This window comes from Oncorhynchus nerka, linkage group LG11 (assembly GCF_034236695.1).
Source record: "Oncorhynchus nerka isolate Pitt River linkage group LG11, Oner_Uvic_2.0, whole genome shotgun sequence".
NCBI classification, from domain to species: Eukaryota; Metazoa; Chordata; class Actinopteri; order Salmoniformes; family Salmonidae; genus Oncorhynchus; species Oncorhynchus nerka.
In genome coordinates, this window is record NC_088406.1 from 36,445,106 (window position 1) to 36,468,908 (window position 23,803).

The 23,803-nt window shown below is 44.3% G+C and overlaps 1 protein-coding gene across 15 annotated transcripts in view; it reads left to right on the forward strand.

Moving 5' to 3' along the window:
• The window catches only part of elna (elastin a), a 102,127-nt gene that overhangs the window by 6,713 nt on the left and 71,611 nt on the right, over positions 1-23,803 (forward strand). For all 15 annotated transcript variants that reach the window (XM_065024478.1, XM_065024479.1, XM_065024472.1 and 12 more), the window contains exons 2-5: positions 9,503-9,571; positions 14,417-14,467; positions 16,078-16,173; positions 16,365-16,391. In XM_065024478.1, coding sequence (XP_064880550.1) covers positions 9,503-9,571; positions 14,417-14,467; positions 16,078-16,173; positions 16,365-16,391 — 243 coding nt within the window. The remainder of the gene's footprint in view (positions 1-9,502; positions 9,572-14,416; positions 14,468-16,077; positions 16,174-16,364; positions 16,392-23,803) is intronic.

A 23,803-nucleotide genomic window follows, 5' to 3' on the forward strand; every position in this document is an offset into this window, starting at 1 on the left:
TCTCCTCAACTTTGAGCCGGGAGAGATCACCTGCATGTGACTGACATTTGCCCTCCGTGTACATCTAAGTGCTGCTCTGTTCTGGACCAATTGCAATTTACCTACACTACCGTTCAAAGGTTTGGGGTCACTTAGAAATGTCCTTGTTTTTGAAAGAAAAGCACATTTTTTTGTCCATTAAAATAACATCAAATTGATCACAAATACAGTGTAGACATTATTAATGTTGTAAATTACTATTGTAGCTGGAAACAGCTGAATTTTTATGGAATGTCTACATAGGCGTACAGAGGCCCATAATCAGCAGCCATCACTCCTGTGTTCCAATGGCACGTCGTGTTAGCTAATCCAAGTTTATCGTTTTAAAAGGCTAATTGATCATTAGAAAACCCTTTTGCAATTATGTAGGTAGGTAGGTAGGTAGGTAGGTAGGTAGGTAGGTAGGTAGGTAGGTTCTGTCTCAGCCAAGAGACACTGGAAGGCTGAAAATTAGGTGGTGGTGATTATTGAGATCAGAATTCTGCCTCCATTTAAAACAGTGCCGTCTGTATGTTGTTTGTTTATTTGACTTTGCATACTTTACATTTATGCTCTGCTCCACAGATGTGTGTGTCAGATAGGCTGGTGCCTTGAGTTCTGTAGGAGGGGAGGGGAGGGGAGGGGAGGGGAGGGAGTTCTCTGTCATCAAAATGTACTCTTTTCACGCTTTCCTTTCTTTGACCCACCTCCCCTCTCCCTTTTCTCGCTAAATGTTTTGGAAAATATAATGCTAAAATGTGACAAAATATAGGCCAGACAACATGTCCGATAGCTGTTGATGCTTAGTACCAGGAACGAGGGAGTCTGCTCCAATCTGCTCTGCTGCACTGCTCTGTAGATCTTGGTCTCAGGATGTCAGGCTCCTTTAAGACTGATGTCAGCCTCCCTTTTCACTGCAGTCAGAATAGGAAGGCTGATATTAAGAGAACCTTCTGGGAAGGAGGGTGACCTGGGCCTGCTGCTGGCCGCACAAGCTTTACCAGACACAGACACACTTTCATTTACAGGAGGGATGGATGGTGTGATGAATAAACAGATGGAAGGTGTTGATTCCGTAAATGGCAGGTTTCTGGAACACTCCAAACATATTTAGACACAGTTTATTTAAGCCTGAACCAGTATCTGGGCAAAGAAAGACATGACAAGTTTCCTCTCTAGCCCACACATAGTAAAAATGGTCCCAGAAGGGTTCTCAGCTGTCCCCATAGGATAACTCTTTTTGGTTCCAGCTAGAAACCCTTTTGGTCGCAGGGAGAAATATTTTGAGTTCCATGTAGAATCCTATGTGTAAAGGGTTCTACATTGTACACAAAAGTGTTGTACCTGGAACCAGATACTAATTTCTCTGCCCAGATACTGGTTCTCCTATGGGGACAGCCAAAGAACCCTTTTAGGTTTTTAGATAACTATCGTCATATACCACTGTTATGTACCGCCAAAAAAAGTTGTAAATAAAAGTTGACAAGCAACTGAAAAAATGATTTGTCTGGAAAGAATCTGTATTGTTTTTGACCGAGTGTGCATGCGCCAAATCCACCTCATCGGCGCCTCTGATAAAATCAGTCATTACTTCCATGTACAGGTTGGCTGATCCAGCAGCAGTACAGTATCCCGAAAGATCATTCATTTTATCACTTACAGCAGTGGATGAATGTCATATCAACCTGTCGTTTCATGCGCTACACGTAATGCAATAATATTTCATGTAAGTACAATGCCTTCAGAAAGTATTCATACATTCTTACGGTTGTTAGTGTTTTTTGCAGAGGCACGTAATTCCAGTCCGATAGGGTTTTCCATGGAGGTTATGGGAAGTCTTCCCAGATGAATGACTCTGACATTGTCATGGAATTCTGCTCTGACGGCATGTGGCAAAACGCTGTCTCACATGAGAGTAATTTGGCACTCATGTGCAAAGTCAACAACAACACAAATTGGCCCCCAAAAACATATTGAACCCAATTATTTGTTTTGTTTTGTGTATTTAACACCGACAGAGAAATATCTAATTATATCTCCGTTTTGAAATGTTCTTCACGTTAAACTGGGAAAGTGATGTTAAAATGTGATTCTAAGACAGTTCTCCAAGGTCATTAGAAAGCATTTTACTGTTAAACATCAGTGCATAAAATGATGACAGACATGAATGATTTTAGATAAATACACTAATTGAAGTGTGGAAACCTGAGCAGTAGATCACACTTTTGGGAATAGTTCATAGCATTGTATTGAGGAATCTGAAAGAAATGTGTAACTGCTTAGTTTAAAAAATGCTTTATGGCATGCTTATTTTATTTCTCATTGTTAACCCCTGACTAATCAACAAAATGTGATATGGAGACATGTCCATCTGATTTGTAGAGGTGTGTATTTTATGTATGGTCTGGGAAGAAATGAAATGTGCCTCAGTGAAGGCCCAAGGTTACGCTAATCATAGCCTGCAGCAAAAATATGGCCCAATAATTTTTTTTTTTTTTTCAATTCCAGTTGGTTTAAATAGCTCGGCATCATTTGTCTTACGTTCAAGGAAAATGGAATAGAAGAAAACACGCCAGTCTGATCATTGCTGTGAAATCCATTTTTTATTACACATTGACTAAATCAACGGGAGTTAAGGTACATTATTCATTGTATAATTAATTTAATTCACAAACAAACTGTTTTTTTTGGGGTGATATACTGTACCTTCAGAAAGTATTCATACCCCTTGACTTTTTCCATATTTGTTGTGTTACAGCCTGAATTCAAAATGGATTAAATATATTTTTGGGTCACCCATCTACACTCAATACCCCATAATGACAAAGTCAACATTTTTGCAAATGTATTGGAAATTAAGTACAGAAATATCTCATTTACATAAGTATTCACATCCCTGAGTCAATACATATTAGAATCAAATTTGGCAGCGGTTACAGCTGTGAGTCTTTCTGGGTAAGATTCTAAGAGCTTTGCACACCTGGATTGCATAATATTTGCATATTATAATTTGTGTAATTCTTCAACCTCTGTCAAATTAGTTGTTGATCATTGCTGGACAGTCATTTTCAAGTCTTGTCATAGATTTTCAAGTTAATTTCAGTCAGAACTGTAACTAGGTCAATTAGGAACATTCAATGTCGTCTTGGTAAACAACTCCAGTCTATATTTGGCCTTGTGTTTTAGGTTATTGTCCTGCTGAAAGGTGAATTTGTCTCCCAGTGTCTGTTGGAAATCAGACTGAACCATGTTTTCCTCTTTTTCCTGTACTTAGCTTTATTCTGGTTCCTTTTATCCCCCAAAAACTCCCCAGTCCTTGCCAATGACAAGCATACCCATAACATGATGTAGCCACTAGCATGCTTTAACATTTTTGTGTTGGATTTTCCCCAAACATAATGCTTTGTATTCATTTCTGCAGTTTTACTTTAGTGCCTTATTGCAAACAAGATGCATGTTTTGGAATATTTTCATTCATTTTAGGTTACTATTGTGGAGTAACTACAATGTTGTTGATCCATCCTCAGTTTTTCTCCCATCTCAGGCATTAAACTCTGTAACTGTTTTAAAGTCACCATTGTCCTCATGGTGAAATCCCTGAGTGGTTTCATTCCTCTCAGGCAACTGAATTAAGAAGGATGCCTGTGTCTTTCTGACGGCACTGTAGATTAAGTAGACAATATAGGGTACAATTTTACAGTGATCTTTCCGAAGTGGCACTTGGTCAAAACAATATTATTTCCAGACAAGACATTTTTCCGGTTGCTTGTACATTTAGAACTTTTTGGGAAGTTCATACCGGGCATGACGGCAGTGAATTACGTTATTTTTTAATTAACAAACTTATTTTGCCATTATAACGCTTGCAGAGGTGTCTAATGGGAAAAGTAATGGTAGCCAGCTGGACTGGAGAGGAGACTCGTCATATTCATTGTCTACTCCTCTCCCCAGATACTTGTTCAGGCTTATCCTAAAGATCTATGAAAGCTCTCAGAGCCAGAGGTTGGAGACGGGAGAGGAGTCGTAATGGTTCACTAAGGTTTTAACAAGGGGTGGGGAGTACTAGCAATTAGCTAAGTGTGTGCGTGCGACTTTGGATTGGAGAACAAGTTCTGCTCTATTAAATCACTAATTTGTTTGCCATCCAGTCATTACAGTTAATTTTTTTGCTTTACAACTTTGCAATAAACTCGGGCCTAATAGGCCTGCATAGGTTTTCAATGAACAGACCATCAGACATACAGGCTTGTAAAAGAGGTTTTCAGTTGTATTCGGCTCTCGAGTTATGGATTTGTTTGGTCTGGTTTTATTAAAATTCATGGCCAGCTAATGGTTGGTAAACATGTCAGTGCTTATTCCTCTGGCTGATACTCAAACTGTAAACTAAACAGAGCAAAAACGCCCTATAGAGTTAAATCTGTTCGCTTGAGTCTCGTGGACAAAACGAGCCCATTCAACTTGAACTCAAAACAATCGGAGCAATGTTATTGACTAACGGAGGATGCCAAAACATGGTTCAACATTGTAGACTAAATAAAATGTTTCTTCCAGTGCCTCAGAGGTAAGGCAGATCCGTTTCATGGGAAACCATGAAATCGTGTGCTTTTGTTTCTCCCATGTTTGGCTTATAAACTATATAGATTGCTAATGCAGAAGATTGCATGTTATGTTCACAGTGAAGACCAGATAGAAACTACTTTACCACCCATATGGGATTTAAATCAGGTTACTGGTAACTTTTTGGTTACTTATACTGAACAAAAATATAAACGCAACATGTAAAGTGTTGGTTCCATGTTTCATGAGCTAAAATTAAAGATCCCAGAAATGTTCCATAGACACTAAAAGCTTATTTCTCTCAAATTTTGTGCACAAGTTTGTTTACATCCCTGTTATTGAGCATTTCTCCATTGCCAAGATAATCCATCCACCTGACAGGTGTGGCATATCAAGAAGCAGATTAAACAGCATGAACATTACACAGGTGGACCTTGTGCTGTGGACAATAAAAGGCCACTCTAAAATGTGCAGTTTTGTCACACAACACCGATGTCTCAAGTTTTTAGGGGGCGTGCAATTATCATGCTGACTGCACGGATGTCCACCAGAGCTGTTGCCAGGGAATTGAATGTTCATTTCTGTACCATAAGTCGCCTCAAACATAGTTTTAGAGAATTTGGCAGCACGTCCAACCGCCCTCACAACCGCAGACCACGTGTAACCACGCCAGCCCAGGACCTCCACATCCGCCTTCTTCACTTGCGGGATCGTTTGAGACCAGTCACCCGGAGAGCTGATTGAAACTGAGGAGTATTTCTGTCTGTAATAAAGCCCTTTTGTGGGGAAAAACTCATTCTGATTGGCTGTGCCTGGCTCCCCAGTGGATGGGCCTGGCTGCCAAGTGGCTGGGCCTATGCCCTCCAAGGCCCACCCATGTCTGCACCCCTTCCCAGTGCCTAATTGATTTATTTCTATTGACTGATTTATATAAACTGTAACTAGGTAAATTCGTGGAAATTGTTGCATGTTGCGTTCTAATTCTGCCAGTCTCCTTTGCCTCTTGTATGACCTACAAACACATGCATTCCAAAAGACTCCCATGATCAAAAAATTCTTAGAGAACACTTTGAGTTTGAGCTTGACAGTGATAAGAAATCAATGACTTGATACTGTAAGTCAGCATAGTTCACATTTCTTAGCTCAGGTCAATGAATACCTAATTGGGTTGGTTCTTGTGAACCCAGCCCAGTGCCCCTTACTGGGTTCCGCCCTGCCCAGTAGTATGGTGGGGTAGCTACAGTACAGTAGTTACGATATGATGGGCTTCTGACCAGGGGAAAATTGGAGCAGGCACTACGTTCACTCCATCTGCCCTCCCTCTCAACCCTAGGACAGGAAATCCTCCCTTTGATTGTGAAATGAGAGTCTGACAGGTTGGGTTGAAGTGGAGAACAATCATTCCACCCTGCTGGTAAAGTACAGGACACTACCTGGGGGCTCTGTCATGGAGCTGGCATGGCATCCACTGAGCTGAGGGAGGAGGGTGGAACACAAACACACACTCATATAGCCAAATAGACTGGAGTGGACAGACACAAGTAAGCATACACATATTTAAGAACACACACACACAAATCAATCCATTGACTTGCACACTCACACATACAGTATGAGTCACAGGTTTGGACACACCTACTCATTCAAGGGTTTTTCTTTATTTTTTACTATTTTCTACATTGTATAATAACAGTAAAGACATCCAAACTGTGAAATAACACATAAGGAATCATGTAGTAACCCAAAAAGTGTTCAATCAAAATATTTTAGATTCTTCAAAGTAGCCACCTTTTGCCTTGGTGACAGCTTTGCACACTCTTGGTATTCTCTCAACCATCTCCACCTGGAAGGGTTTTCCAACACTCTTGAAGGATTTCCCACATATGCTGAGTACTTGTTGGCTGCTTTTCCTTCAATCTGCCGTCCAACTCATCCCAAACCATCTCAATTGGGCTGAGTTCGGGAGATTGTGGAGGCCAGGTCATCTGATGCAGCACTCAGTCACTCTCCTTCTTGAACAAATAGCCCTTACACAGCCTGGGGGTGTGTTGGGTCATTGTCCAGTTGAAAAACAAAGGATAGTCACGCTAAGCGCAAACCAGATGAGATAGTGTATTGCTGCAAAATGCTGGGGTAGCCATGCTGGTTAAGTGTGCCTTGAAGTCTAAATAAATCACAGAAAGTGTCACCAGCAAAGCACCCCCACACCATCATACCTCCTCCTCCATGCTTCACGGTGGAAACCACACATGCGGATAGCATCCGTTCACCTACTCTGTGTCTCACAAAGACATGACGGTTGGAACCAAACATCTCAACTTTGGACTCATCAGACCAAAGGACAGATTTCCACCGGTCTAATGTCCATTGCTCGTGTTTCTTGGCCCAAGCAAGTCTTCTTCATATTGGTGTTCTTTAGTAGTGTTTTTTTTTAAGGCCTGATTCATGCAGTCTCCTCTGAACAGTTGATGTTGAGATGTGTCTGTTACTTGAAATCTGTGAAGAATTTATTTGGGCTACAATCTGAGGTACAGTTAACTCTAATGAACTTATCCTCTGCAGCAGAGGTAACTCTGGGTCTTCCTTTCCTGTGGCGGTCCTCATGAGAGCCAATTTCATCATAGCGCTTGATGGTTTTAGCGACTGCACTTGAAGAATCTTTCAAAGTTCTTGAAATTTTCCGCATTGACTGACCTTCATGTCTAAAAGTAATGATGGGCTGTCGTTTCTCTTTGCTTATTTGAGCTGGTCTTGCCATAATATGGACTTTGTCTTTTACCAAATAGGGCTATCTTCTGTACACCACCCCTAACTTGTCACAACACAACTGATTGTCTCAAATGCATTAAATGTGTTATTTCATAGTTTTGATGTCTTCACTATTATTCTACACTATTATTCTACAAAGTAGAAAATAGTAAAAAATTAAGAAAAACCCTTGAATGAGTAGGTGTATCCAACCTTTTGACTGGTAATGTACATCATCCTCAGAGTATGCAGTCATTTTGCGAAACTTTGTACACTCAGAAAAAAGGGTTCCAAATAGGTTCTTTGACTGTTCCCATAAGAGAACACTTTTTGGTTCCAGGTAGAACCCTTTTTTGGTTCCAGGTTAAACTCTTTTGAGTTCCATGTAGAACCCTCTGTGTAAAAGGTTCTAGATTGCACCTTTTTTCTAAGAGTGTAATGCTGTGCCCTGGACAGCCCTCTCTGACCATTCAGCCATGTGCACATTTTCCTCTTCTTTCCCTTAGGACCATGAGCCTTGTCTGTTTAGCAAGTTCTTACTACTCAGCCAGCCATTAAGACCACAAGGCCAAACTGTAAGGAAACCTGATCGCCTCTTCTTCCCGTCATCCAACTCCCTCACCGTCTCAATTAAGAGCAGTTGAGCATCCTCTCTCTGATCTGTCTCAGACCGCTTCAACTGTGAGCTCATTTGTTTTCCAAGGACACGGCCGCCAAACTCTTTCAAATAAACCATCACTCAAGCCGACCCCTATTTACACTCCTAAGCATTGTGTTTTTAAAACAACATGCACCGTCATAAAAACCATGTTAAGAATTCTAGCTTCGTAGCATAACCATACAAATCCCTGATGGCATGTACTAAGTTTGATTGAGAATAGATGTTCTCTGTTAAACAAAAACAGACCAGATAGACTAAATATTTTCCCTTTCTGCTAATCAGATTTTGGTATGCGATTTGGGGGATTTATGTGAATATGACTGACTCTGTTGTCCTCGCTAACCTCTCTGTCCAGATGAGTGACTCAGTGTGGTCTTCGGCAGGCACAGTGTCATGCTTCAGTGCAGATTTTCACAGTTTATGTTAACTTTCCACCAGAAACACGACTACATGAGCTGAATTATTAATGTGCTTTGTTCCATTTCTTCATAGCTTTCTTTGGCTGGGGGATGCCACAAGTCTCCCCTTTTGTATTCCTCTCTCTCTCTCTGTTTCTCTCTCTGTTTCTCTCTCTGTTTCTGTTTCTCTCTCTCTCTCTCTCTCTCTCTCTCTCTCTTTCTGTCTGTCTGTCTGTCTGTCTGTCTGTCTGTCTGTCTGTCTGTCTGTCTGTCTGTCTGTCTGTCTGTCTGTCTGTCTGTCTGTCTGTCTCTCTCTCTCTCTCTCTCTCTCTCTCTCTCTCTCTCTCTCTCTCTGTCTGTTTCTGTCTGTCTGTCTGTCTGTCTGTCTGTCTGTCTGTCTGTCTGTCTGTCTGTCTGTCTGTCTGTCTGTCTGTCTGTCTGTCTGTCTGTCTGTCTGTCTCTCTCTCTCTCTCTCTCTCTCTCTCTCTCTCTCTCTCTCTCTCTCTCTTTCTCTGTCTCTGTCTCTGTCTCTGTCTCTCTTTCTCTCTCTTTCCCTTTCATCTCTTATAATTCACTCTCCTTTCTAACACACACACCTCTCCCCGTCTCTTTTTCTCTCTCTCCTTTATTCCTTCCTTACAGTTAGAGGGTTCTTACAGTATATTTCCGAATCCTGTAGCCTGTAGGAGACAAACATTCTTGCTGATTCCCTTGTTGAGTAGCACTGACGTATCACTTGCTAAAGTTCTCCTAGGGGCTGAGAGAGAGAGAACATTGATGTGGCAATGGTGGCAGTAAACGTTTTACAATGTCACAGCATGTTGCGTAAAACCATGGCCAAACCTCCCTCTATGCACTAAAATGTTCCTTGTTCCTCCAACTGCAGTACCTCATCTCAATGCTTGCTTAAAACAATGCATTTTTTGATAATCCGACTTTGCCTTGACCTCTTACTGTTCCGTAGTTTCGTCATGGGTTTGAGTATTGGTCATGACTGAGGTTTGGAATATAGTCATTTAAAAACGACGGATTGCGGTCTAAATGTTGGACCATTAGATTAGTGTCATGAAGTCATACAGAGCTGTCACTGACCAGGTATGTTACCGCTCTGTCTCTCCAGGTGTGTACGTGCCGGCTGGTGCTGGAGTTGGAGCAGGAGGTGCTGGACCAGGTGCTGGTCTCTACCCAGGTAATATATAAGCTACCTACGACTGCACAGCGCAACTCATTACACAACATGTCTCTTTAGATAGAAGTACAGTGACACACACACACACTCATAAAGCAGATTTTTGTGACTATGTTCATCTGTATGACACGATCTCAAAGATAATCATCAAACATCCACAACCCATCTAAAAACAGCACTTTCAAAAATACACTCATTCACAGCGCTACACTGTGACTACACAAAATGTAGTCAGCGTTACTGATTGGGATATAGCTAGCTATATCCCAATCCTTTCCCTTCGGAAAGTATTCAGACCCCTTGACTTTTCCCACGTTTTTCAGCAATCTACACACAATACCCCATAATGACAAAGCAAAAACAGGTTTTCGAAATGTCTGCAAATTGATATATTTTTGTAAACAGAAATACGGTATTTACATAACTATTCAGACCCTTTGCTATGAGACTTGAAATTTAGATGTTTCTACAACTTGATTGGAGTCCACCTGTGGTAAATTCAATTGATTGGACATGATTTGGAAAGGGACACACCCGTCTATATAAGGTCCCACAGTTGACAGTGCATGTCAGAGCAAAAACCAAGCCATGAGGTCGAAGGAATTGTCCGTAGGGCTCCGAGACAGGATTGTGTCGAGGCACAGATCTGTGGAAGGGTACCAAAAATTGAAGGTCCCCAAGAACACAGTGGCCTCCATCATTCTTAAATGGATGAAGTTTGGAACCACCAAGACTCTTCCTAGAACTGGCCGCCCGGCCAAACTAAGCAATCGGGGGAGAAGGGCCTTGGTCAGGGAGGTGACCGAGAACCAGATGGTCTTTCTGACAGAACTCTAGAGTTCCTCTGTGGTAATGAGGGAACTTTCCAGAAGGACAACCATCTCTGCAGCACTCCACCAATCAGGCCTTCATGGTAGAGTAGCCAGACACTCTACCATAATTTAATAATAGTAGACGGTGCTACTGTACATTTAGGCCTACTTGTAAACGAAGCCCAACCGCCTGGTGTCTATACTTCTGGTTGAAGACATCAGTGACTGAACTGTAAAACTCCTCCCTGTTGGCCCTCAGTTTTAAAAGTCTCTCGGTCTCGATGATGGCAAGGGATGAGAGTTGTTCTTGATCGGTATCCCTTTCAGGGCAGAAAATGTCCTCTCAACAGATGTTGTCCACAGAGCCAGTCTTTCCATTGATACCACTCAGATTTAAATGATCTTGGTATTATTCTGTCCCTTCCTTTGATGTAAGTTCTTAAGCTCAAGTGTTGGTCTTCCATCCCGTATCCCCCCTTGTTTCGCTAGAAAATCAGATGTTTCAGATGCAATGTGTTAGCCATCCTGATCAGCGTACTTTTAGCTAGCAGTAAAATGAACGTAAGCACCAAAAGGCAGCAGATGATGTGTGTCATCCATAGACAGAATAGTGCTCTGCCTTTTGCGCTAATATGCATGCGCATTTATTATTAAATGGGACATATTGGGAATGGGATACATGTACAGTACCAGTCAAAAGTTTGGACAGACCTAGTCAAGGGTTTTTCTTTATTTTTACTATTTTCTACATTGTAGAATAATAGTGAAGACATCAAAACTATGAAATAACACATATGGAATCATGTAGTAACATGTATATTCTTTATTATTCATTTATCATTCATTTTCAAAGGGTAGGACGCCTACCCTGACCACACCCTGACCACACATCACTGATGAAGTAGTACATAATCAATTAAACGGCAGCATGTCTCAATTTCAAAAGCAGGTATACAACACACACATAAATATGTTCCGCCCCCCCCGCAGCTCCTCGCCCAAGCCTCTCCAGGTTCTCCTTTACCCAAATCCAGATAGCAGATGTTCTGAAAGAGCTGCAAAACCTAGACCCGTACAAATCAGCTGGGCTTGACAATCTGGACCCTCTATTTCTGAAACTATCTGCCGCCATTGTCGCAACCCCTATTACCAGCCTGTTCAACCTCTCTTTCATATCGTCTGAGATCCCCAAGGATTGGAAAGCTGCCGCAGTCATCCCCCTCTTCAAAGGGGGAGACACCCTGGACCCAAACTGCTATAGACCTATATCCATCCTGCCCTGCCTATCTAAGGTCTTCGAAAGCCAAGTCAACAAACAGGTCACTAACCATCTCGAATCCCACCGTACCTTCTCCGCTGTGCAATCTGGTTTCCGAGCCGGTCACGGGTGCACCTCAGCCACGCTCAAGGTACTAAACGATATCATTACCGCCATCGATAAAAGACAGTACTGTGCAGCCGTCTTCATCGACCTCGCCAAGGCTTTCGACTCTGTCAATCACCATATTCTTATCGGCAGACTCAATAGCATCGGTTTCTCGGATGACTGCCTTGCCTGGTTCACCAATTACTTTGCAGACAGAGTTCAGTGTGTCAAATCGGAGGGCATGCTGTCCGGTCCTCTGGCAGTCTCTATGGGGGTGCCACAGGGTTCAATTCTCGGGCCGACTCTTTTCTCTGTATATATCAATGATGTTGCTCTTGCTGCGGGCGATTCCCTGATCCACCTCTACGCAGACGACACCATTCTATATACTTTCGGCCCGTCATTGGACACTGTGCTATCTAACCTCCAAACGAGCTTCAATGCCATACAGCACTCCTTCCGTGGCCTCCAACTGCTCTTAAACGCGAGTAAAACCAAATGCATGCTTTTCAACCGATCGCTGCCTGCACCCGCATGCCCGACTAGCATCACCACCCTGGATGGTTCCGACCTTGAATATGTGGACATCTATAAGTACCTAGGTGTCTGGCTAGACTGCAAACTCTCCTTCCAGACTCACATCAAACATCTCCAATCGAAAATCAAATCAAGAGTCGGCTTTCTATTCCGCAACAAAGCCTCCTTCACTCACGCCGCCAAGCTTACCCTAGTAAAACTGACTATCCTACCGATCCTCGATTTCGGCGATGTCATCTACAAAATGGCTTCCAACACTCTACTCAGCAAACTGGATGCAGTCTATCATAGTGCCATCCGTTTTGTCACCAAAGCACCTTATACCACCCACCACTGCGACTTGTATGCTCTAGTCGGCTGGCCCTCGCTACATATTCGTCGCCAGACCCACTGGCTCCAGGTCATCTACAAGTCCATGCTAGGTAAAGCTCCGCCTTATCTCAGTTCACTGGTCACGATGGCAACACCCATACAGCAGGTGTATCTCACTGATCATCCCTAAAGCCAACACCTCATTTGGCCGCCTTTCGTTCCAGTACTCTGCTGCCTGTGACTGGAACGAACTGCAAAAATCGCTGAAGTTGGAGACTTTTATCTCCCTCACCAACTTCAAACATCAGCTATCCGAGCAGCTAACCGATCGCTGCAGCTGTACATAGTCTATTGGTAAATAGCCCACCCATTTTCACCTACCTCATTCCCATACTGTTTTTATACTGTTTTTTTAATTTTTTATTTACTTTTCTGCTCTTTTGCACACCAATATCTCTACCTGTACATGACCATCTGATCATTTATCACCCCAGTGTTAATCTGCAAAATTGTATTATTCGCCTACCTCCTCATGCCTTTTGCACACATTGTATATAGACTGCCCATTTTTTTTCTACTGTGTTATTGACTTGTTAATTGTTTATTCCATGTGTAACTCTGTGTTGTCTGTTCACACTGCTATGCTTTATCTTGGCCAGGTCGCAGTTGCAAATGAGAACTTGTTCTCAACTAGCCTACCTGGTTAAATAAAGGTGAAATAAAAAAATAAAAAATAAAAATACAACACACACAACATAGATCATATGATGTACCAAATACACCTTTCCTGTTTCCCAGCATACAACACAAAACCCGTACAACTAAATTACTGTAGCATTACGTACTGAAGAAAAAAAAGCACATGTTGGGTCAGTCTATTGCAACCCACAGTTTAACCATTAGCCATGAGCCTGTAGTGTACAGTACTTCATGTCTCCATCTCAACCACAAACCAACCAACGATCACCACTGCACTCCCTCTCCAAACCCACTAAGAGCCCCCCGTGGCTGTTGGCTTTCACTAGTGTTCAGCACGTAAAACATTAACAATCACCAGGACAGTTGAACCACACACCTCCACCCTTAAAACCAGCCTTAAACAACAGGCAGGCAACTTGAAATGGTCCTAAACGGCTGACTCATATGTGGCTCTCTTGATCATTACTGCCATATACAGAAACCCAATATCCCTTGTATTTTCTCTCTCTCTCGCTCCATACTATTTCCCATTGTACTGTACCATTTCCCTCTGGATAAGCATAGCTGTACTGTAGGATTTCACTGTAACAGCATTGAGGCCATAAATTACAGTGAAATACAGTGTGAGGAAGCGTGAGTTGCCACACCGACCCTGTGCATTCCTCTCTTCACTCTGAGAGGTTAAAAGGTGTCTCTGGGATACTGTTGGAGATTTAGTGTGTCCCAAATGGCACCCTATTCCACACATGGTGCACTGCTTTTGACTAGGGCCCTGGTCGAAAGTAGTACAACTATATAGGGAATATGGTGCCATTTGGGACACCGTTTTGAAGATTTAGAGATGTAGAGATTTAGAGCCTCTCACCTACCACAGTGGTCTAGTCTCTGTGTGGAGAAACTGTATCTGGTCAGGTCAGAGACCGGAGGACCCAGAGCTGGCAGATGGTCTAAGGCCCAAACAGCAGGACAGATGGATTAATGGAGGTAAGGAGGGAGGGATTGATGGAGGTATAGAGGAGCCAGGGGGAGAACTAAAACAAACGTCAACCTATCCATTGTATCATAACTCTCTTTCTGCTTCTCTTTCTGTTTCTTTTTATTTTCTTGTTTTACCAACAGGTGCTGGTGGGATACCCGCAGGAGCAGGCTACAAACCAGCTAAAACTGGGGGTGAGTAGAAAAGACTTACTTTAATGTCCTCCTCTAATAGTTGCTGGACTAAGAGAGACTATCAGAACTCAGGATAAGACCCAGATGCAGTCAGCTAGAGTCACAGATGTTTATTGACCCAAACAGGGGGCAGGCAAAATGCAGGTCAAAGGCAGGCAGAGGTCCGTAATCCAGGGCAGAGTCAATAAGGTAAAGAACAGCAGGCAGGCTTGGGATCAGGACTGGCAGAGGTTCGTAAACGGGTCAGAGTCGGCCAGGTACAGAAAGGCTTTCAGGCTCGGGGTCAGGGCAGGCAGAATGTTCAGAACTGGGGAAACTAGGAAACAGAATTTGAGAAAGCACGGAGACAGGAAAACACGCTGGTAAGACCTGACAAGACGAACTGGAAACAGACAAGCAGAGAACACAGGTATAAATACACTGGGGATAATGAAGAAGATGGGCAACAACCAGGAGGGGGGTGGAGACAAGCACAAAGACAGGTGAAACAGATCAGGGTGTGACAGACGCCATCTATGCTGCTGCTGAGACCTACAGTAATTAGGGTTTTCACAACCACAACATTGTCACAGAGCTTTAGCTCCCTGTCTTGCGTGCAGGCCAGGGGACTAAACTGGGTTACATGCACCAGGGCCACTCTCATCACAGCCACTCACATAGAGAGATATGGAGAGTGGCTACTATATCTGGTCTTATTACGCTGTCAGAGCAGAGACAGCAGCATGCATTGTAGTGAGGTGCGTACTGGCGACAGAGAAGTCAGGCGCAGGAGGGAAAACCGATTTACAACGATCAACGGTCAACAGAACAATACAATAAATGGGTCAAACAAAACCTGGTAAATACCAGCATACCGTGCATAAGCACTACAAGAAACAATTACCGACAAGGACATGGGGGGGGAACAAGAGGGTTAAATACACAACATGTAATTGATGGAATTGGAACCAGGTGTGATTGAAGACAAGACAAAACCAATGGAAAATGAAAAGTGGATTAGCGATGGCTAGAAGGTCGGTGACTTCGAACACAGGACACCGCCTGAACAAGGAGAGGGACCAACTTCGGCAGAAGTCGTGACATGCATACTGAACACCCTGACCACTACAGTACACCACATTAACTACCACAACCTCACACTTTTTAAGTCCGTGTGTAGCTATGTCACAAAACTGCTGGAATAGAATAGGCATAGTTTTGCATGGTTTAGCCTACATCTGCGAAATGACTCTCGTTCCATCTCGGAAAGCCTACAGTGTGAGTTCTCCTCCACTCCACCACATGGCCAGAAGCTAAGCTAATAGTTTAGTTATTGTGTTGGTTCTAATGACACTCTTGTTGTTGGGTAAACACAGTGCTCAGAAACAACCACTGTCAGGGAGTTAGACTGTTAGACTGTTAGACTGTTCTCCTCACACCTATAAAACCACAGTGTGCTGTCCTGGTCCCCATCTGGGTGTGTTCTGTGTTGCTGTCAGGGAATGGCTATGGAGTGAGGGAAGTGTTGAGTTATAAGCTTACATACTGTAAGTGTTATTGATGATGATGATGATGATGATGATAGTGATGACAAAAACCTGTTGCCTAACCAGACCTTACGTTTCCCCTAGCTGGTGGATATGGAGGACGGGGTGGTGTTGGTGCTGGAGGTCTGGTCCCTGGTGGCGGGGCTGGAGGCATAGGAGCGTTAGGCCTCGGAGGAGGAGGTGTGTACTCATCTGCAGAACATTGAAAGTTGAGACTTTAACATTTATTTTAAAGCCCTTGCACTGTCAACCATAGCACTATGTTTGACTGTGCAGTGTCAATGATGAAATGAAATATGTTTATTCAACGTTGTGTATTTTTATTTTAGTGGATCATTTGTAGATGAATTATTTGGTGCTTTGTTCAACAGGAGCTGGTGGGAAAGGCCCCAAACCTGGTAAGCTATCTGCTCCAACTCACTCTTTCGCACTCTATACCATTTTGTACAGTTCTGTAGAAGGCACAAGGCAGGTAACAGTACTGTACCAGACTATTCTGGTAGTATCAAGTCAGAGTATCCTGTTATGCTTTTAACTAGGAAAATTCCTCTAGGGCATTGTTGTCTAAGAAATCTTACTGAAGTGTTTTAAAAAGGAAGGGAATTAGAGTTATTACTGATAGGAGGAAGTGGGTGGTGTAGTTATTTGTTAATACTGTATGTATAGAATGCATTAGAGTGCATGTCAATGACGGGCGAAACCTGAAGTGTAGCGTATTGCATACTGTAGTTCAATGAAGGGCTACCTCTCTTGACGGACTGTCAGCCACATCTCCCTTATCACCCCTGTGTTGTAATCGGGGCTGAGTCTCCCTGGTTTGGCAGCTGTTTGGGAAGTCCTGTCTAGGGTGTGACCCGGTGCGTTCCACGTCTCCTCCATCCCTCAACCGCTGCTCCACACTTCCATCCCTCCAACACTATATCCCATCACCCTTTCCTCAACCCCTAGATGTCCCAGACTGAGTGATGATTGGTAGTGTGAACTCCCATCATCGCCGCCCCAACACAATGGTGCCAACGCGTTGATGAATATTTTTGTAACGTTAGGCCGACACAATATCTGGAAACCTCCTTGTTGAAGTTTTGCCACTGCCCTCTCTACTGATAGTGTACTGTAAACATTGTTTTTGCGCTATTCCAGTGTGGAGCACAGTATTAGGGAATTAGTCATGTTAAGCCATTATTTAATTTCCTAAACCAGAGGTGATTACATCTAGGCCACTACCGCGGCTGTGTGCTTAGAGAGATAAGGAGTATAATAATATTCTTAAAGTCTGATAAGATTTAGAACAGATTGCTGTAGGCTCCTTGAAGACTGAGTTTTTTCCTCCGTCTTTTCCTCGTCCTAATATTGGATATTAGGTAGAAGTGGACTTTGGCTGGGTTCGCCAGCGCTGCAGAGCTCGGCTTGGGAAGTCTAATGCTTTGGCTTTTGTAAGAGTTAGAGTTCTCTCTCGCTCTTTCTCGCTTCTCTCTCTCTCTCTCTCTCTCTCTCTCTCTGTCTCTCTCTCTCTTCCTCCCTCCCTCTCTCTCAGGGCATCTAAGGCCGAAATTAGATTATTGCTCCCAGTCCCTTCAAACAGGCAATGTGGGAAAATATATGGGGCAGGTCGAACAGGAACTGTCCATTTGAACGAGAACAAGAGACAACCTTACAGCTGTAATTTGTTAATTATTTTGCTCAGCAAGGGCTTTTCATGCAAAGTGACTTTTTGACATTTGAGATGTATCCATTCCAACAGCTGAGGTGTTGACTGAAGCATCCAGATTTGGTGTTTCACTCGAGGGCACATGGGCTGGAACCAGCTAACTTTCTACACAAAGAAATTAAGTTTCCATTACAAACACAGAACAACGTTCCCCTAAGTTGAGGTCTCACAAAACCAGGGCGGTTTGGATCCATACAGATCATTCAGCCTTTGTTTAGATGGTAATGTGTTCTGATAGTTAGCTGAGGTACTGTAGCTACACACTAACATGAAATAGTGCAGGTAGGTACAACGTTTAAGGAAACCAAACGCAGAAAGACATTCAGGCCAGGAGAGGGTTACCCTGTCCATTGACCTGTTGAAAGATGATTCTATCCTGAGCTAAAACAATGTGAGGATTGTCTTTTAAACCAGACACCTGTTGCTTTCTAGTAATCTCATGTGGATTCTTTCCCCCTGCCGAGACCCATTTCTCATCATAACCTCTCTGGTGATTGAAGCTTGAAGTGGAGCATCAGCTGCACATATCAGACACACACCTTGGCCCTGGCACACACTCAGGCACATACTCAGGCACACACAAACACACACACACACACACACACACACACACACACACACACACACACACACACACACACACACACACACACACACACACACACACACACACACACACACCTTGGCCCTGACATAGAACAGCAGCTGGTGATCAAAGTGGCGTGACAGCTGAATCATTGTCAGACGTTTGCCAAGCCTTGTAAAACGCTAGACTACTAAATGAATTGTGAATCCTGTCAGCATTAACATTTGACGAGTGTGTGTGCATTGGACGAGTTGGTCGGAACCAGAGAAAAGAGAGCAGCTGGGCCCTGGACCTGGGCTCATCATTCCCCCCTAAAGCTAAGGTGAATTCCTCCTACATACCTTGTTGCTTTGCCAAACCTGGACAAAACTTCTTACACGTTTTGCTTTTCTAAATAACCTCTTGTCACTAAGAGTTAGCAGGGAGACTGCATAACAAGAAACATGGACAACATGAATGTTTTTACAGTAGTACTGTAATTTCACTACGGGAAATATATAGAATGTTTATCAAAGGTTAACTCTCAGTGGACTGAAGGTTTAAGGGTGACACTCGAAGGAAGCGATGTGCTGCAGGCTCTCTGTATATTCTCTCCTTATACTGTAGGTCAGGACTGCAAGTCACTCTTCATAGGGCAAGGCTGCACATCACTCCTCATAGGTCAGGGCTGCAGGTCACTCTTTATAGATCAGGGCTGCAGGTCACTCTTTATAGGTCAGGGCTGCAGGTCACTCGTCATAGGTCAGGGCTGCAGGTCACGCCTTATAGGTCAGGGCTGCAGGTCACTCTTTATAGGTCAGGGCTGCAGGTCACTCCTAATAGATCAGGGCTGCAGGTCACTCTTTATAGGTCAGGGCTGCAGGTCACTCCTCATAGGTCAGGGCTGCAGGTCACTCCTTATAGGTCAGGGCTGCAGGTCACTCCTCATAGGTCAGGGCTGCAGGTCACTCCTTATGGTCAGGGCTGCAGGTCACTCCTCATAGGTCAGGGCTGCAGGTCAGACTACTGTACACAGCTGGGCTGACCTACTGTCTCTATTAGTCTGGAAGGAACTTCTGACTCAAAAGACTCCACATTATGATATTGCAAAATGAAGCAGTGCAACATTGGAGGGTGTTTCCCTGCTTGTGAACTTCCTGGGTTTTGAAAAACAAAGACCGGCCTTAAGCTCTATTTTTATCCTTTGAAGAAGGGATGTTTGTAGAAGCAGGGATGAGTGTCCTAACATGACTTCAGCTCCATGTGAAACTAAGTTTAATGGTGGAATAGAAAAGGAGATGCTCAGAGAGATGAGAGAGGATGGGTTTGAGAAAAAAATTTTTTATTATTTTTTATTTAATCTTTATTTAACCAGGTAGGCCAGTAGGAACAAGTTCTCATTTACAACTGCGAGCTGGCCAAGATAGTTCAAAGCGATGCGACACAAACAACAGAGTTACACATGAGATAAACATACGTACAGTCAATAAACAATAGAAAAGTATGTTTACAGTTTGTGAAAATGTAGTAAGATTAGGGAGATAAAGCAATAAATAGGCCATAGTGGTGAAATAATTGCAATTCAGCAATTAAACACGGGAGTGATAGATGTGCAGAAAATGAATGTGCAAGTAGAGATACTGGGGTGCAAAGGAGCAAAAAAAAAAAAACAATATGGGGATGAGGTAGTTGGGTGGGCTATTTACAGATGAGCTATGTACAGGTGCAATGATCAGTAAGCTGCTCTGATAGCTCATGCTTAAAGTTAGTGAGGGAGATATAAGTCTCCAGCTTCAGTGATTTTTGCAATTCGGTCCCGTCATTGGCAGCAGAGAACTGGAAGGAAAGGCGGCCAAAAGAGGAGTTGACTTTGGGGGTGACCAGTGAAATATACCTTCTGGAGTGCGTGCTACAGGTGGGTGCTGCTATGGTGACCAGTGAGCTGAGATAACATTTACATTTACATTTAAGTCATTTAGCAGACGCTCTTATCCAGAGCGACTTACAAATTGGTGCATTCACCTTATGACATCCAGTGGAACAGTAGTGCATCTAAATCTTTTAAGGGGGGTGAGAGGGATTACTTTATCCTATCCTAGGTATTCCTTAAAGAGGTGGGGTTTCAGGTGTCTCCGGAAGGTGGTGATTGACTCCGCTGTCCTGGCGTCGTGAGGGAGTTTGTTCCACCATTGGGGGGCCAGAGCAGCGAACAGTTTTGACTGGGCTGAGCGGGAACTGTACTTCCTCAGTGGTAGGGAGGCGAGCAGGCCAGAGGTGGATGAACGCAGTGCCCTTGTTTGGGTGTAGGGCCTGATCAGAGCCTGGAGGTACTGAGGTGCCGTTCCCCTCACAGCTCCGTAGGCAAGCACCATGGTCTTGTAGCGGATGCGAGCTTCAACTGGAAGCCAGTGGAGAGAGCGGTGGAGCGGGGTGACGTGAGAGAACTTGGGAAGGTTGAACACCAGACGGGCTGCGGCGTTCTGGATGAGTTGTAGGGGTTTAATGGCACAGGCAGGGAGCCCAGCCAACAGCGAGTTGCAGTAATCCAGACGGGAGATGACAAGTGCCTGGATTAGGACCTGCGCCGCTTCCTGTGTGAGGCAGGGTCGTACTCTGCGGATGTTGTAGAGCATGAACCTACAGGAACGGGCCACCGCCTTGATGTTAGTTGAGAACGACAGGGTGTTGTCCAGGATCACGCCAAGGTTCTTAGCGCTCTGGGAGGAGGACACAATGGAGTTGTCAACCGTGATGGCGAGATCATGGAACGGGCAGTCCTTCCCGGGAGGAAGAGCAGCTCCGTCTTGCCGAGGTTCAGCTTGAGGTGGTGATCCGTCATCCACACTGATATGTCTGCCAGACATGCAGAGATGCGATTCGCCACCTGGTCATCAGAAGGGGGAAAGGAGAAGATTAATTGTGTGTCGTCTGCATAGCAATGATAGGAGAGACCATGTGAGGTTATGACAGAGCCAAGTGACTTGGTGTATAGCGAGAATAGGAGAGGGCCTAGAACAGAGCCCTGGGGGACACCAGTGGTGAGAGCACGTGGTGTGGAGATGGATTCTCGCCACGCCACCTGGTAGGAGCGACCTGTCAGGTAGGACGCAATCCAAGCGTGGGCCGCGCCGGAGATGCCCAACTCGGAGAGGGTGGAGAGGAGGATCTGATGGTTCACAGTATCGAAGGCAGCCGATAGGTCTAGAAGGATGAGAGCAGAGGAGAGAGAGTTAGCTTTAGCAGTGCGGAGCGCCTCCGTGATACAGAGAAGAGCAGTCTCAGTTGAATGACTAGTCTTGAAACCTGACTGATTTGGATCAAGAAGGTCATTCTGAGAGAGATAGCGGGAGAGCTGGCCAAGGACGGCACGTTCAAGAGTTTTGGAGAGAAAAGAAAGAAGGGATACTGGTCTGTAGTTGTTGACATCGGAGGGATCGAGTGTAGGTTTTTTCAGAAGGGGTGCAATTCTCGCTCTCTTGAAGACGGAAGGGACGTAGCCAGCGGTCAGGGATGAGTTGATGAGCGAGGTGAGGTAAGGGAGAAGGTCTCCGGAAATGGTCTGGAGAAGAGAGGAGGGGATAGGGTCAAGCGGGCAGGTTGTTGGGCGGCCGGCCGTCATTTCATCTGGAGAGAGAGGGAGAAAGAGGTCAGAGCACAGGGTAGGGCAGTGTGAGCAGAACCAGCGGTGTCGTTTGACTTAGCAAACGAGGATCGGATGTCGTCGACCTTCTTTTCAAAATGGTTGACGAAGTCATCTGCAGAGAGGGGAGGAGGGGGGAGGATTCAGGAGGGAGGAGAAGGTTGCAAAGAGCTTCCTAGGGTAAGAGGCAGATGCTTGGAATTTAGAGTGGTAGAAAGTGGCTTTAGCAGCAGAGAGAGAAGAGGAAAATGTAGAGAGGAGGGAGTGAAAGGATGTCAGGTCCGCAGGGAGGCGAGTTTTCCTCCATTTCCGCTCGGCTGCCCGGAGCCCTGTTCTGTGAGCTCGCAATGAGTCGTCGAGCCACGGAGCGGGAGGGGAGGACCGAGCCGGCCTGGAGGAGATGAACTCTGCCTTGTTGGCCGCAGATCGGCAGTTCCAGAGGCTACCGGAGACCTAGAACTCCACGTGGGTCGTGCGCGCTGGGACCACCAGATTAGGGTGGCCGCGGCCACGCGGTGTGGAGCGTTTGTATGGTCTGTGCAGAGAGGAGAGAACAGGGATAGACAGACACATAGTTGACAGGCTACACAAGAGGCTACGCTAATGCAAAGGAGATTGGAATGACAAGTGGACTACACGTCTCGAGTGTTCAGAAAGTTAAGCTTACGTAGCAAGAATCTTATTGACTAAAATGATTCAAATGATACAGTACTGCTGAAGTAGGCTAGCTGGCAGAGGCTGCGTTGTTGACTATGTAGGCTAGCTGGCATTGGCTGCGTTGTTGATACTACACTAATCAAGTCGTTCCGTTGAGTGTAATAGTTTCTACTGTGCTGCTATTCGGGGCTAGCTGGCTAGCTAGCAGTGTTGATTACGTTACGTTGCGTTAAAAGAACGACAATAGCTGGCTAGCTAACCTAGGAAATCGCTCTAGACTACACAATTATCTTTGATACAAAGACGGCTATGTAGCTAGCTATGTAGCTAGCTACGATCAAACAAATCAAGCCGTTGTACTGTAATGAAATGAAATGAAAAATGTGATACTACCTGTGGAGCGAAGCGAAATGCGACCGAAATTGTTGAGTGCAAAAGTTCTGTTCGGTAGACGTTGGCTATCTGTTGGCTAGCTAGCAGAGTCTCCTACGTTAAGGACGACAAATAGCTGGCTAGCTAACCTCGGTAAATTAAGATAATCACTCTAAAACTACACACTCTAAACTACACAATTATCTTGGATACGAAGACAGCAAAGACAACTATGTAGCTAGCTAACACTACACTAATCAAGTCGTTCAGTTGAGTGTAATAGTTGTGCTGCTAATCGGTAGACGGTGGACTAGCTAACGGTGGACGTTAGCTAGCTGGCTAGCTGCAGGGCAGTGTAGACTGCGTTAGGACGACGAAGTACGATAATTACGCAATTATCTATGATACAAAGACGGCTATGTAGCTAGCTAAGAAGAAATTGCTAAGATTAGACAAATCAAACCGTTGTACTATAATGAAATGTAATGAAATGTAATACTACCTGCGGACCGAGTGCAGATGCGACCGCTCGCTCCAACCCGGAAGTGCAAGGCGGGGCTTTACCTAGCAAAGACGTATAGATGACCTGGAGCCAGTGGGTTTGGCGACGAATATGTAGCAAGGGTAAGCCAACAAGAGCATACATGTAATGATTTTCGTTTGTGGAAGAAGGTGAAGAAACCCAAAGTGTAGCGTGGTACGTATCCATAATACTTTTAATTAAAAATCAATACACGAACAAAAACAACAAAATGATAAACGAACAGTTCTGACAGGTGCAACAAACACTAACCAGAAAATAACTACCCATAGTGGGAAAACAGGCTGCCTAAGTTGCCAGCTGCCTCTGATTGGGAACCATACCAGG